This window comes from Myotis lucifugus, unplaced genomic scaffold (assembly GCF_000147115.1).
Source record: "Myotis lucifugus unplaced genomic scaffold, Myoluc2.0 scaffold_101, whole genome shotgun sequence".
Lineage (NCBI taxonomy): Eukaryota > Metazoa > Chordata > Mammalia > Chiroptera > Vespertilionidae > Myotis > Myotis lucifugus.
The window spans coordinates 803,185-816,811 of record NW_005871149.1 but is presented as its reverse complement, the minus strand read 5'-3'; the positions used below and the strand labels follow the sequence as shown (position 1 = coordinate 816,811).

At 54.1% G+C, this 13,627-nt stretch overlaps 1 protein-coding gene across 1 annotated transcript in view; it reads right to left on the bottom strand.

Moving 5' to 3' along the window:
* The window catches only part of SYT6 (synaptotagmin 6), a 46,920-nt gene extending 46,709 nt beyond the window's left edge, over window positions 1-211 (bottom strand). Inside the window, exon 1 of the mRNA XM_023757021.1 lies at window positions 49-211. Coding sequence (XP_023612789.1) covers window positions 49-211 — 163 coding nt within the window. The remainder of the gene's footprint in view (window positions 1-48) is intronic.
* Window positions 212-13,627: the final 13,416 nt, after the last annotated feature.

Below are 13,627 nucleotides of genomic sequence, written 5' to 3'. Positions count from 1 at the left end.
AGTTAGGGTGACGATCCAGGAAAGGAGGGGCCTTGGGTTTTGCGTTACCTGCGTCGGCCGCGCTCGGACTCCGCTCTGGGGTCTGTAGCTCGAAGCTCCGACAAGTCTGCACGTCCAGCCCGACAGGGGGCGGCCGGGCCCGGCACAGCGAGGCCAGGACCGCGAGCGCCGCCTGGCACCGAGCCCGCTCGACCCCCCACGCCCCGCTCATGCCCGGGACACCCAGGCCCTCGGTGCAGCTGCGGGATCGCGCGGCCCGGCCGGGCCTGGGGGTGGGGCAGGCGGCCCCAAGAAGCCCCTCCCGGCAGCGCGCCCCTGCAGCTCCCTGGGGCTTTTAATCACTCCCCGCAGAGTCTCCGCCCCATCACGTAGCATCCCGCGCCCATCCCGCGGCAGGTGGCACGTCTGCGCCTCTCGGCCGCCCCCCTCTACACTTGGGGGGCCGCCTGAGTCCCGGCGGGATCCAGCAGATGGCACCTGGAGGGGTGCAAGGGCCCCGGAGAAGGCCGGGGATCAGGCTCCGCATTCACTGCCTGGGGTGACCTTGGGCCTCTCTGGGCCTCAGTTTCCCTCTCTGTCCGGGAGTATAACGATGAGCAGTGTTTCCCGAGCACCTGGGGATATAAAGATCGTGTTTGTGAAACACTGGTGAACGGCCCCATGCCACACCAGTGGTGACGAAATAGAAAAACCTGTAACAGAGAGAATGCCGACCGGCGGGTCTGGGGGGCCTTGGCCAAGGTTCCTGACGGGAAAAGTTAGACTTGCCCCAAGTCCCAGCTTCGGAGGCAGAAAACCCTCAGACTGCGGGGCAATGCAAACTGCAAAAAGTCTTCCCGAGCCCGCAATCCTGCGGTCCGCGGGTACCCGCATGTTGCTATGGCGACGGGAGGCAGCGGCCGTCTCTCTCCATGGCAACGGGAGGGGAAAGTTTCTGGAGAATAGGGATGGTGGGGGCCTTTCAAGAGTGCGCTGGGTTCCCACTAGACCCTCCTCCCCGCATCCCTTCACCACCACGGAGGTCATGTACGTTGCAATTAAGCATCTTGGGGCCAGAAAGACCAAAATTAAATGGGAGGATGGAGGCTAGACTTCAGGCAGAACTCCGCTAGGGGAACTGTGGCGTGAGGTCCAGGAGCAGGTTGGCGGAGGGGCTCCGAGGAGCTTCGCTCAGCCCTGCAGATGTCTGAGCCGCCCCAGGGCGGCGCCCGCGATTTCGGGGGGGGGGGGGGGCTGCCACAGAAGTCTAGCGTCCTCGTCTGGTTGGCGAGTGGGCCCCTTCCTATGTGGAGCCCACCCGGAGCTCCAGGCTCGGGTCCCTTTGCCTTCCTAGAGCTGGGAGGAAACTTTAGCTGGAGCCTCCGGAAGCCGCGGGGCTGGTGTGTACCCGGGTGGTGGCTGGGGGAGGAAGGTCTTTCCTCCTCATTAACACACTAATGGGAAGTGGCTCTGGTGGTGACTCACGTTTGGGCGGGAGGAGATTCTCGGAGCCCAGTTCCCGCAGGTCTGCACCATCCGCGGCAGACGCGTGTGTACTGAGGACTGCAGGCAGCTAGTGCCCGCGAGGCCCGAGCACCCGGCCTAACCAAACGAGCTTTCCGACTGTACCACCCCTGGCTCTGTCCACGGTGCTGAAGGACCAGTGGGTGAGGGAACTGCGTTAGGGAAGGGGTACGGTGGGCAATGGCCGCGGGCTCGCAGCTTCCGCCCTGACCTCTGCAGTAGGAGAGGGCTGGAACCCCTCTGCAGGTAGGAGGAACTCAGCGGGCGTGCCCCAGGCGACACTAGGCAATCCAGGCCGCCTTCCTGCGGGAGGTGTTGAGTTAGGGTTCCAAGAAGAGTGGAGGCTGTGGAGTCCCCATTCGCCTCCCAGTGCTCCAGAACCCACCTGAAGAGCCCAGGGGTTCCACCACCTCCCTTCCACCACCGCCTGCAAAGCTCAGCACCTGGGGGAGGCGGAGCGCAGAGGCCCCTTGTTCCCGGCTCATTAGCAGGTTCCCAGGTGGCAGGTTTGTGTTTATGTAAAATACAAACGGGGACGAACCGCTCTCCGCTGGTGTTTATGGCAACTCTGTCACTCCCCATCTAGAGTTCCCGGGGAAATTCGCAGAAACAAAGCGCTTTGTTTTTGCCTTGCAGAGAAAAAAAAACAAAAACAAAACCCACACAGGAGTCCAAGGGCCCAGACTTGTGATGCAGAGAAATCAATATTTTACTTAAGAATGAGGGGGGGGGGGGCATTTACATCTAAACGGCAGGTAAAGGAGCCTGTTAGGAGTAGAGCAGGTGGCAGGAGCCGAGAATTAACAGATAATTCCTCATTGTTCCCGGATTCAGCCTCCACACTCGGCAGGCAGCTCTGCAGCATCTCTGGCACCGGCAGCAGCTTTGGACCTGGCACTTCTCAACCAAACAGAAAGATGGTCCTGCTCAGACAGGGCTGTGGGGAGGGCCGGGGCTCTCAATCAGGCAATAACCACTGAATTTGGAGTGTAAGAGAGAGAGAGAGAGAGAGAGAGAGAGAGAGAGAGACACGCTAAGGAAAGAGACAGAGAGGCCGAGGATGAGACAGAACAGAGAGAGACAGAGGGAATGACACACATGGAGGATGAGAGATAGAATGACACACATGGAGGATGAGAGATAAAAGAGAAGCATGTTTTGTTTTGTTTCTAGTTGTACATTAAGAAAAAGAGTCACCCTAGTTGTCCTCATGCCCTCTCCCCCAGGTCAGCTCCTGACTCTAGAGTCGCATCACCAGCCACAAAGCAGAACACAAATCCTCGTGTACAGATGGGGACTTGTCCTCTCTAGACCCTCTTCCTCCCACAAGCCTGCTCTCAGAACACAGCTATGCTTCTTCATATATGAAGAAACCAAATGCACATTCTCTGGGTCCTCCCCAGACCTGGGAGGGAGAGGACAGAAGTAGAACGTTGCCCCTCAGCGCTGTGTCTCAGAGGAAAACCATTCCTGGCTTAGGGTGGGGAGAGAGAGGGAGGAGCCGAGACGGTCAGCATGGATAGCGGCAAACAAGGGCGCTGGGCAGGGCACCAGCAGGCTGGGTTCCAGGGCTGGTGCACCAAACCAGCCATGGGGCGGTCACATCCCGTGCAGGGCATCCGTTTCCTCATCTGCAAGACGACGAGCTTGAATGAGGAGCTCTTTGGGGCCCCTTCCAGCAGCAGCATTCTAGAATTTTCCATGAAGGGAAGGGAGGAGACGGAGGGGGGCAAGGAAGGAGCTGGACCACTGAAGGGCAGCTTTTCCTGGCTCTGAAGAAGAGGGTGGTGGTACAGATGTCCAGGCTCACTTTGGGCTTCCCCTCCCCCATTGCTCTTGCTCTTACCTCTTCTGCAGCCCTGGCTGGAGCATCCTGAGTCTGGGACCTCCCTCCCACCACTGGCCAGACTGCTCAGAAGCAGAGAGGGGACTTGGAGGTGGGGGGCAAGGCCGAATGAGAGGAGGTTTGGAGCAGAAACCAGCAGCCTCCCACTCCTTTGCCCTCCTCTCCTTAGAAATAGCCAAAAGGCACAACCTCTGCCCCGCCCAAGTCTCTTAGGCAGTGGCCTGGATGCCCTTGGACAGGTTCCCACCCTGCTCTGAGTGGCAGTGCCCTGTTGAGTTATGCTACAAATAAAAGAAATGAAAACAAAATAATAATTTCTTTTAAAAATCTCAGCCTCGGTAGGAAATTGTTAATGCTGTAGGCGGGAAGAATGAGCTCCTTTGACATGAACTGATGTGTCATATTGTCTTTCCATCTCAATGCAATTTCTAAATAAGGAGCCCTCTCCTCGTTCCCTCCTCCTCCGGAGCCCCCAGTGGAGATGTGAAGGGAGCAGTCTGACGTTCGTTCTTCGTAGCTGGGTTGTCTGACGTGCAGGGCCAGGCAGAGAAAGGGACACAAGCGGACCCTTGCTTTGTCTCATAAGAGGGCTCTAACCCAACCTTGAGGGCCTCTGACCTTCCCCCATCTCCTGCTTACTGAGGCACTTGCTGCAAAGGTTTTAAATTTACTCTAAGAAAACAGACATCCATTGAACCCATTGTACTGCTAGTGGAGAATTAAGTTGATGTCCTGCATGGGGCAGTGGGAATACTAGTAACTGTACACCATTGTTTGGAACAAACTCTGCTGTGGCATCTCTACGGGGTTTGGGCCAGAACAGCTTTATCAGTATTTCCAGTAGATGTCACTCTCTGCTCCCCCAACCCCCACACCAACATAGCCACTCTAGCCCACGCAGGGTGACTGGAGGCAAACTATGCCCTTCCACACCATCCTCAGAGCTTCCAGGCATTCCTCCTCGCCGGGAAAGATGCAGAAGGCGTTGCAGAGGCCTGAGTCAGCGGCCGGCCTTGCTTTTATTCTAGGAAAGATGCTGGGCAGTTCACACCTCCCGAGCCAGGGCTAGATGTACCGCTTTCTCATTCTTTCCTCAGTTCAGAGGTTTCATCTCTGTTCTGAGCTCTCTGCTCAAGCAGACAGTATTCCAGATCAGACTTGAGAAGACTGGACAGGGTTCAAGGTCAGAAGGCAACATCATCCAAGATACAGGTTCAAGGTCAGAAGGCAACATCATCCCTGAATCAGTTTTAGAGCTGGACCTGACCACGATGGATCCAAGGATCTAGTTCTGAAGAAGTAAGGATGATCTTGGAGGGGAAGGGCGAGGAAGGAAGCCAGGCATGCTCCTCTTCACACTGACCCTGTGCAGTAGAAAGAGCTCGGGTTTCGGCCTCAGACAGACCTGTGTTCAAATCCTGGCTCTATCACTTACCAACTGTATCACGTTAAGCACCGTAACTTTAGTTTTCTAAACCTCAACTTCCTCATCTGTAAAATGGGACCTGTGAGGCCTGGTTTATAGTCTACAAGGATTCTGTGAGTTAGGTTGACAACCTAATATACTGTGACTGATCGATGGCAGGTGTTAAATGACAGTTCCTATCCTCTTCCATCTCTCAGACCATAGAGGGGCATCCAGAGGGTTAACCCTTACTCTTCCACCGGGCAAGTCCCTGAAGATTGCCAAAAGGGAATTGATCTCATTTAATCCTATAACAAACCCAAGGGGCAGAATGGGTGGCTGCTAAGGTCCCTTTGGCAAAAGAGGAAATTAAGTGACTGGCCACACAAGTGAGGAGGTGGCAGAGAATTGGAATCCAGGACTTCTGAACCCTGGTTAGTACCATTTCCATATACTAGTACTGGGGAGGATGGTGAGGGTCTGAAGAATTGTACTTCTTTTACCAGAAAGGTTATAATATTTTTAAATGGACTTTTTAATTAAAAATAGTTGGAAATAAATGACAAAGCAGTGAAAGATTTACTCCTGGGTCCCTCGGCAAAGCCCTTGGCCCTCTGACCCGAACTGCCCCCACGCCTCTTGGACCCAGGTGCTGGTCTAGAGAAAAGGTAGTGTCACCGATGAAACACAGGCCTGGAGCAGACAGCTTCATGGCTCAGGGTGCGTGTGGCTGCTTCCCTCCCAACAGAGATAGGCCTCCTCAGAGGCCAGCCTGGGCGTCTCTGGGTTGCGTGTCCTGAGGTCAGAGCCCAGCTTCCAGGAAAGGGCCACGGCCAAGCTTCTTGTAAGGCCAGCACCCCAAAGACTGGAACGCTCCCAAGGAGCCCGGGGACAGTGTGCAATCTCAGGACTCCGGCTGCTCCCCTAATGAAAAGAAACCAGATAAAATGCCAAAACTGATTAAAGTGACAAGTCCGAAAAGGCCCTGTCAAAACTAGGAAGTCTTCCTGCTTGATTTCAGCAGAACCCAAGCAGGAAGAATCAACAGAGCCTGTTTGGGGTCAGGGGCCGGCAGCCCCTGTGGAACTGAGGGGTCGAACCTCCTGAAGACAAGAAATCTGTTCCCCAAACTTTGGCCTCCATCCATTTGGCGGAACAAAAATCCTTTTCTGCCCCAGCCGCAACCTCGGCTCCATTCCTGCTGTGTGTACAGTAGTGGTTTTAATGAGTCAGTCCCCTGCACGTTTGTAAAGCGTGGTGCAGTTTACACAACAGTCTCCCATATGTTACCTCATTTCATACTCACACAACCCTGAGAAGTGGGTATTGTTTTCTTCATGTCACTGGCCAGGTCTGAGGGAGGCTAAACGTAACTGACTTGGGGTGGCAGCTGGCGGGTGGCAGAGCTAGAACTTGAGCTTGTCTTCCGCTCGTTCATTCATTCATTCATTCAGCACTTACTGAGGTGCTATGAAGGCCCAGTTCTGCACCGGCAGGGGAGGCACGGTCCCTGTTGTGTCCCATACACGCGGCCTTCAGTCACACCCGTGTCAGAGCCCTCAGCAGCACGGCCTTGTCCAGGGGGAATGCACATAATCGGCTGTGGAGAGAGGCCCCATGTGAAATTGGTTTAAAATGAGTTCTTTAACCTCTTTGCGGCAGCGTTGCCCGCGCCCACATCAACTGTGAAATTCTCTTCCGTGACATGGTTCTCTCTGGATTTCCCTCCCTTCCCGATTCTCTCCCTCTCTCCTTTGGCTCCTCGCAAACCCCTTTTTTTCTCCAGGATTCAGTGCTCATCCCTTCTCTCTTCTGTCTCTCTGAGTGATCTCCACTCCTCGGCTTCATGTGAAGGGGGAGGGAGCAGAGTTTCGTGGCTGGAGCCCAGATGACAGACAGGGTGAGAGAGAGAGGGCTGGCAGACCCCAAGTACCCCCACATTCACCGCCCCACTCAGTCCCACCCAGCTGACTTTCATGGAGAGCCCAGGTCATTCCAGTCAGAAGGCAAGTGGGGGAGGCCCAGTCCCTGCCCCCCAGGAGACTGGGCTGAAGCCATAGGACTCCGGGAGGAACCACCAAGTCTGGGTCTTGAAAAGTTTCCTTAGGACAGCGGTTCTCAACTTGTGGGTCGCGACCCCTTTGGCGGTCGAACGACCCTTTCACAGGGGTCGCCTAAGACCATCCTGCATATCAGATATTTACATTCCGATTCATAACGTTATGAAGTAGCAACGAAAATAATTTTATGGTTGGGTCACAACATGAGGAACTGTATTTAAAGGGCCAGAAAGTTGAGAACCACTGCCTTAGGAGAAGAAATTGCTCATTTTTCTCAAGTGCCAAGCCAGCGCTGTGAAGAGTGCGTGTCTGCTGGGACAGCTGACTGTTTTCCAGGATAAATTTCTGGTAATAACACAGAGTCATTACTGTGCAATTAGCGCTGCTAATGGGGAATGTTCCGTTCCCTTCCCATCACCTCCCCGCCCCCCCCCCCTTTACCTCTCTCTGCTCTTTCTCACGCCTGCCCGCATCCTCGCTGCCCTCTCCCTCCCAGGGCAGAGCTGCTGGGGGAGAAGGGAGGGCCCAGACTGGGTGCCGGAGTTTGGATTTTGACTCTCAGGCTTCGCTCATTAACCAAATGCCTGTGGAGCTGGGAGGGGGAATGGAGCACAGGGAGAGGCTGAGATCTGCCAACTGGAAAGGGAGGCGCCCAGGGGCCTGTGAGAGCAGCTTGCCCTTCAGGGTGTGGAGTGGTGGTCTGCCATGCCAGGGACCCCGTCTAATGCCCTGGAGATGGGGGCTGGCCCCAGCCGTGGGGAGACAACCCCATGCCAAGGCCAGGTACCGGGCTGTGCGAGGGCGGCACTGTGCTTGTTGAGGCTGCTGGGAGGAACAGCAGCTGAGCTTGATGGGAATGTATTCTGCTTCGTTCTGGGTAATTATTACCCTTGCACACACACAGGCACACGCACACACTCAGCCACACCGACGTACATGCAGAGGCCACACTCCGACCTGCGGCCCCAGGGGGACTGTCGGCCACGCTCCTGAAGGCACCTGACAGCACTTCTGACATGCTTTCCCGCTGGGAGGCTGTTGCGTTTTCAGAAAACCGCAGCAATCTTTGTAGGTTGGAGACGGGCAAGTTTTGAAATTGCCGAGAAAATCGTGGAGGGGAGGCCCGGGGCCCACGGAGGGCTCTGTTCTGGGGGGCTCCCTCCCACCGAGTGGGCTGGAGAGACACCCACTGACTTGGCCAGCAGAAATCCACTGTGGCTGATGGAGCCAACCCCACCACCCAGAGGCTGAGGGTGGGCAGAAGGGGAAGGAGAAAAGGGAGGAAGGGAGAGGGAAGTGGTGAAGCCTGTTCCTTAAAGAGGAGGAATGGGGCAGGAGGTTGCTGAAGTGAGGCCCGGATGCGGTGGAAACTTCCAGATAGAGCAGGCATGGGGGCGGCAGCCTGGGCACAGCTCCGCAGCTCCGGGAAACCACAGAGAGCCGGCAGGAGGCTGGCTGGATGGCCTGGCCTGTCTCGTATCCAAGTCTTTATGATTCTTGTGCATGAAAATTGCCCAAAACCTCACCGCTGTGCTCACCTGGGGTAGGGGTGCGTGGGGAGGGTGGCGGGGCTTTTCATTGCTCATTGGATCCAATTGTTAGAGCCAAAGAGCCCAACGCAGGGAGGTCGGTTGCTTTCTCTGAAAGTGTCCTGTCAGCTGAGCTGTGAGTGAGGTGTCCAGGAGGCATCTTCTTTGAGAGGAGAGTCCTGTCTTGCTCATCAGGTAGGACCCCCAGATCCCCCCAGGTCTCCTGTCTTAACTGCCCCCAGACTTTCCGGTAATTACTTATCCAATGATCTGTCTCCTCGGCCGGGCAGGGACTAGACGGTGGGGCAGCAAAGGAGCAAGTTGTGTATCTGTTTTGCTCACTTCGGCATTCCCAGCCCTGGTTCACCGTCTGTTACCTAGCAGGTGCTCAATCAGTTCTAATGGAATGAATTAACTGAGGCGTTTCAAATCGGTGATGGCGGGGAGTTGCTTATAATTTGATCGATTCCTCCTGGCCAGGCAGGGAAGGCATCATCAGAAAGTCTAAGGGCACAGCGGAGGTTTGCAGACCATGGGACAGGAGAGGGCATGTCCTCCATCTGAAATTCCTAAAGCCGCCCGCCTGGGCAGCCCAGCTGCTTTTTTATTGTTGTTGTTAATCCTCATCCGGAGGATATTTTTCCACTGATTTTTAGGGAGAGTAGAAGAGAGAAGGAAAGACAGAGAGAAACATTGATGGGAGAAAAACACATCGATTGGTTGCCTCCTATAGGAGCCCTGACCAGGGCTGGGGCTGGGGAGGAGCCTGCAACCAAGGTAGTTGCCCTTGACTGGAATCGAACCTGGAACCCTTTGGTCCACAGACACACCAGCTAGGGCAGAGCCCAGCTGCTTTGAAGACCTACCAGGTAAAGCTCTGAAGTCTTCCCGGAGGCTCATTGCCTGGACCAGAGCTACAGGGTGACCTTCCAGGCAGGCCTCAGTTTCCCTTCTCTGCTCTCCCTGCCTGATGGGCGCCACACCCTGGAAATTGTCTTCCTTGTACCAGGACCTCATGTCTGCCCCCCAGTTTCACCCGAAGCCATTGCTGATTCCAGCCGCCACCTCTGGATGCTCCCAGGGAAGATTCGGCTCCCTGCCGTGTGGGGTGACAGGCTGTTCATTTGAAGAGGCACCTCCAGGACCACGAAGGAAGGAACCACAGATCCTCGGAAGTGGTTTTGGACAGTTAGATTCCCAAAGCACAGCCTCTGACCGGAGAGTCACCACACTCCAGCCGGAAAGAGCAGGCGCCCGCCACAGGCGCCTCCCTGGCTGGAGCTGGGCTCTCAGGGGTCGCCAATTAAGTGGCAGGAACCAGGGGCCCTGGCATTCACCATACGCGAATGGTCGCCTGTGCAAGACCAGAGGGACCAAAGCGAAGAGCCACCAGGACCGGAAGTGGGCGCCAACGTCCCGGCTGCAGACCCGGGATGCCAGAGGCCAGCAGGGATGGGGTCCCAGGGCAAGTGCCGCGGACACTTGGGAATACGCACAACTTGCTTGTGGGGCGGCGTGAGCAAGGATAAATAATTTGGGGCAGAGCAGAAAGCCTCCTTCCCTCCCAGCCACTGCCAGTCTTCAGATGAGCTGGAGAGGTGAGGCCACGCCCACTTCTCTGGTAAAAACATGAAATAAGGCCCCAGTGGACTGCCACCCAGAGCGATGGATGCCCCTCATTTTCAGCCCCAGACAGTCGTCCGGGGACAAGACCCAATGGAAGTGAAGAGCATGGGCCTTGGGGCTAGTCAGTGATGGACATGAATCCTGGGATCTGATGAATTCAACGTATATACCACCCCCCCGTCTCCATTTCTTTATCTATAGAAGGTGGATCATAGGACCACTTGTTAGGTATCAGGAGGATGAAATAGGGTCATGCCTGAAAAAAAATTAAAACCTAGCATTCAGTAAGTGTTTAATAAACGGTAGCTCTGTGGTTATTATGTGGACTTGGTAACTGAGCACTGAATGACCTCAAAGGTTAAGGCCCCCAATGGAGCACCTTAACCACAAGAGAACAGTCATTCCCCCACAACAGGTTGTCCTCAGCTCCAGCAGGAGTGGTCTGCCCCCAGGTGAGGTAGGCAGGTGTCTTTGCTGGCCTGGAAGTGTCCAGAAGGCCCTTTTCCCTCCGTGCCGAGGTGGGCTCCTGTGGAGGAGGGGGCTGCTGGTCAGATGGAGCCATCTAGACATGCATTATGAATCAGTGACCTTTTCCAGGTTAATTACTCCCACTGCTGGGTGGTCTGGGCTCTGGCAAGAGGCCCCAGGGGGGCAAATTCTGCTCACAGCCAGCAGAGCCCAGGGCCCGGAGTGTCTGCTTTCATCCGTCCTGGTTACTGTGGCTATTTCTGGGGCAGGAAGGTTCCCTCACTGTGATGAAGGGCATGCCCTACACCAGGCCTGGCCCCCTTGGAGTTCTCCTAATCCCTGTGACCTTTGCAGAATCACCTTATCCTTCATTTGAGGTTGATATCATTGCCAGCTCATTTCTGTAAAAAAATTTTGATCCTGAGGGTCATTACTAAAGCTCTTAGACTAATAGACCTGTGGGTTCTTGAACTGGTTCATAGACATAAGCACATTCAGACAAAACAGTCCAGGGCCCTCCATGCAGGGGACCACCCTCGGGGGTCTGAGGGGGAGTCTTTAGTTTGCAGCCCCCAGAGGGGAGAATCCAAGAGGTTGACTTTTTATGAATAAAAATTTTCAAATGTATATAAAAGCAGAGAGAGGACAATGCAACCCCATGTACCTATCACCTCGCTTCAGAAATCATCAGCATCCTCCCGGTCTGATTTCCACGTTCCCCCATCCCTTTGTTTTCCTAAAGTAGTTGAAGCAGACCTCAGATATGATATCATTTCACCTGCCAGGTCTTCTGCATGCACTTCTAACTGGTAAAAACTTTCCAGATACATGCAGTCTTCCATACGTATTTATCACCCCCCACCTCCCCCAATAAAAGTAACAAAATGGTAACTCCCTAGTATCACCCAGTCCATATTCACAGTAACCCAGTGTCTGGAAAATGTCTTCCTATAATTGGCCGGTTTCAATTAGGATTCAAATTGGTTGGTTTTGACTAGTAGCTTCTGGCTCTCCACCCAGAGTTGGGGAGTCAATGGAATGACCTAGAGAGCAGCCAGACTTGGGTGGTCATTAGTGCAGGCGACATGGGGGGAAAGCATTTCTCAAAGACAAGGCTTGAGCCCCAGAAAATCACCTGAAGCTTGGGCTTTGGGGGGATGTGTCTTGGGAGCCTTGGGAACAGAGAGACCCCTTCGCGTAGTCTAATGGCCACTCTGGGATGGTCCCGCACGGTCACTGCAAAGCTGGGCTTGGGGCTTTGCCGGGACGGGCGTGCTGCCCTGTCTCAGACGCTGTGGCCGTCTCTTTCATTCATGGGCCTCAGGACGGTTCCTGGGCATCTGTGCTGAGCTGAGAGCTGGGGAACAGAGAAGGCGCAGACCCAGGAATCTAAACTGAGTAAGAAGGGAGGGAGGGCATGAGAGGGGAGTGGAGTGGAGAATGAGGGGTGATGGGTCAATGGTTTGGAGGTCCGGATATGTGCAGAATGGCGTCACGGGGAGAGGCTAGTGATGGGAGCAGGTGGCTGAGGAGGAGGAGGAGGTGGGCAGGATTGGGGCCGGGAGCAAGTCAAGGAACTAAAAAGCCAGGGACGTCTGTACGGCTGCGGAAGGCACCGTGAAGATGACAGGTGGAGAAACAGTAAACCAGGTGATGAGCAAGTCAGTGAGTGGGCGTCTTTAGGGAGCAAGGAGACAACTGCAAAAACAATCCTGGGGGGTATCGTCTGCCAGCCGGTGCTTCAGAGCAGCCGAGGAATTCGGGCGGGAAGAGCAGAAAATCGTCTGAAGGTGACAGAGGAGTGAGGACCCGACCCTGGTCCCGGCCCAGGCCCAGGAGGGGACGTGGTGTGGGGCTCCTGGTGCTGAGATGAGCCAGACAGACAAGGACACCTAGTTTGTGGAGATGATATTTCATGTGAGGACGGCAGGTAATATACAGGCAAATAAAGAAATATGCAAGGTAACATCAGATCATGAGGCGTGTTATGAGGAACATGAAAGGGTGACGTTATTGACAGCGTCTGGCCGTGAGGGTGAGGGTGGGGGTGCAGCTGTTGTTAGTACAGGCGGTCTCAAGGAGTTAGATGGGAATCAGACATCCCAGGCAGAGCGGAAAGCAAGTACAAAGACAAGTTCGAGTGCTTGGTGTGCTTGAAGCAAGATCAGGAAAGATCAGGATTCCCTTAGGGGCATGGCCTCCAAGCCTGTGAGAGGTGGGCTGAACAAAGCCCCCGAGAAACAAGGACCTGAGCTGAAATGGTTTGGCCACAGCGCCTCGGGCTATATTAGAACTGAAACAGCATTCTAGATGAACCTGTTTGTGGCTCAGGAAAGTTACAGTACTCCCAATACCCGGTTTTTCTGAAGTTCCACAGGTTTTGGGGTTTTTTTGCCCTTGGCCAAATTCCTCCCCTTGGTCTAAAATCGAAGAACATTTTTTATTCTGTTTGCATTGTTGGCTGAACACTGCGTGGTTGGTTTTCCCTCTCACTTGTCCTCATTTTTTATTTTATTGTTATTCCGTGCAAAACAAAAAGCAGTGCTCAGAAAAAGACACTCGGCGAGGGCTGGAGGAGGTTGGTGGGAATAACCTCCTGGTTAGTAGTTTTGCTTCTGCTCATCCCTGAGACTTTCACACGCATTAAAAAGTCCATAAATGTATCACACGTGTCAGAAAACGGCATTCCATTCATTTCAGAGCCTTTGGCACCGACAGCTCAATCTTCAAGAGCAGTTGCACCTAAGGCGCTCAGGAAAACAGAGCACATCGGAATAAAAGCTATTTTGCTTATCAGTTTCCTACTTTAGAAGAATATATTTCAGTACATTATCCAGAGCGGTTTTGCTCAGAATCTCAATGGTTTATTTAGAGCCATTTCGCCTGCATCAGCCCTTGACTTCAACTTGAAGGCAAAGCTTAGAAACTGTGGATGAGGCTGGTGAAAGAGAAGCTCTTACAAAAACCAAATGAAGAAAAGTGAAATCCCTTTCCAAAGGAATGAACTTACTTCATAAGCAGATGGAAAGAAAACTCAAAACCTTAGAATTATCACCCACTGTATCCCTGATATTTGTTTATTTGGCCTTTGCTTGAATTTCTCCAGTGACCAGGAACTCACCACCTTTGAAGACTGTTCCTTTCTAAGCAGTTTTAACTGGGAAAAAGTCGCCCGGCCAGTGTGGTTCAG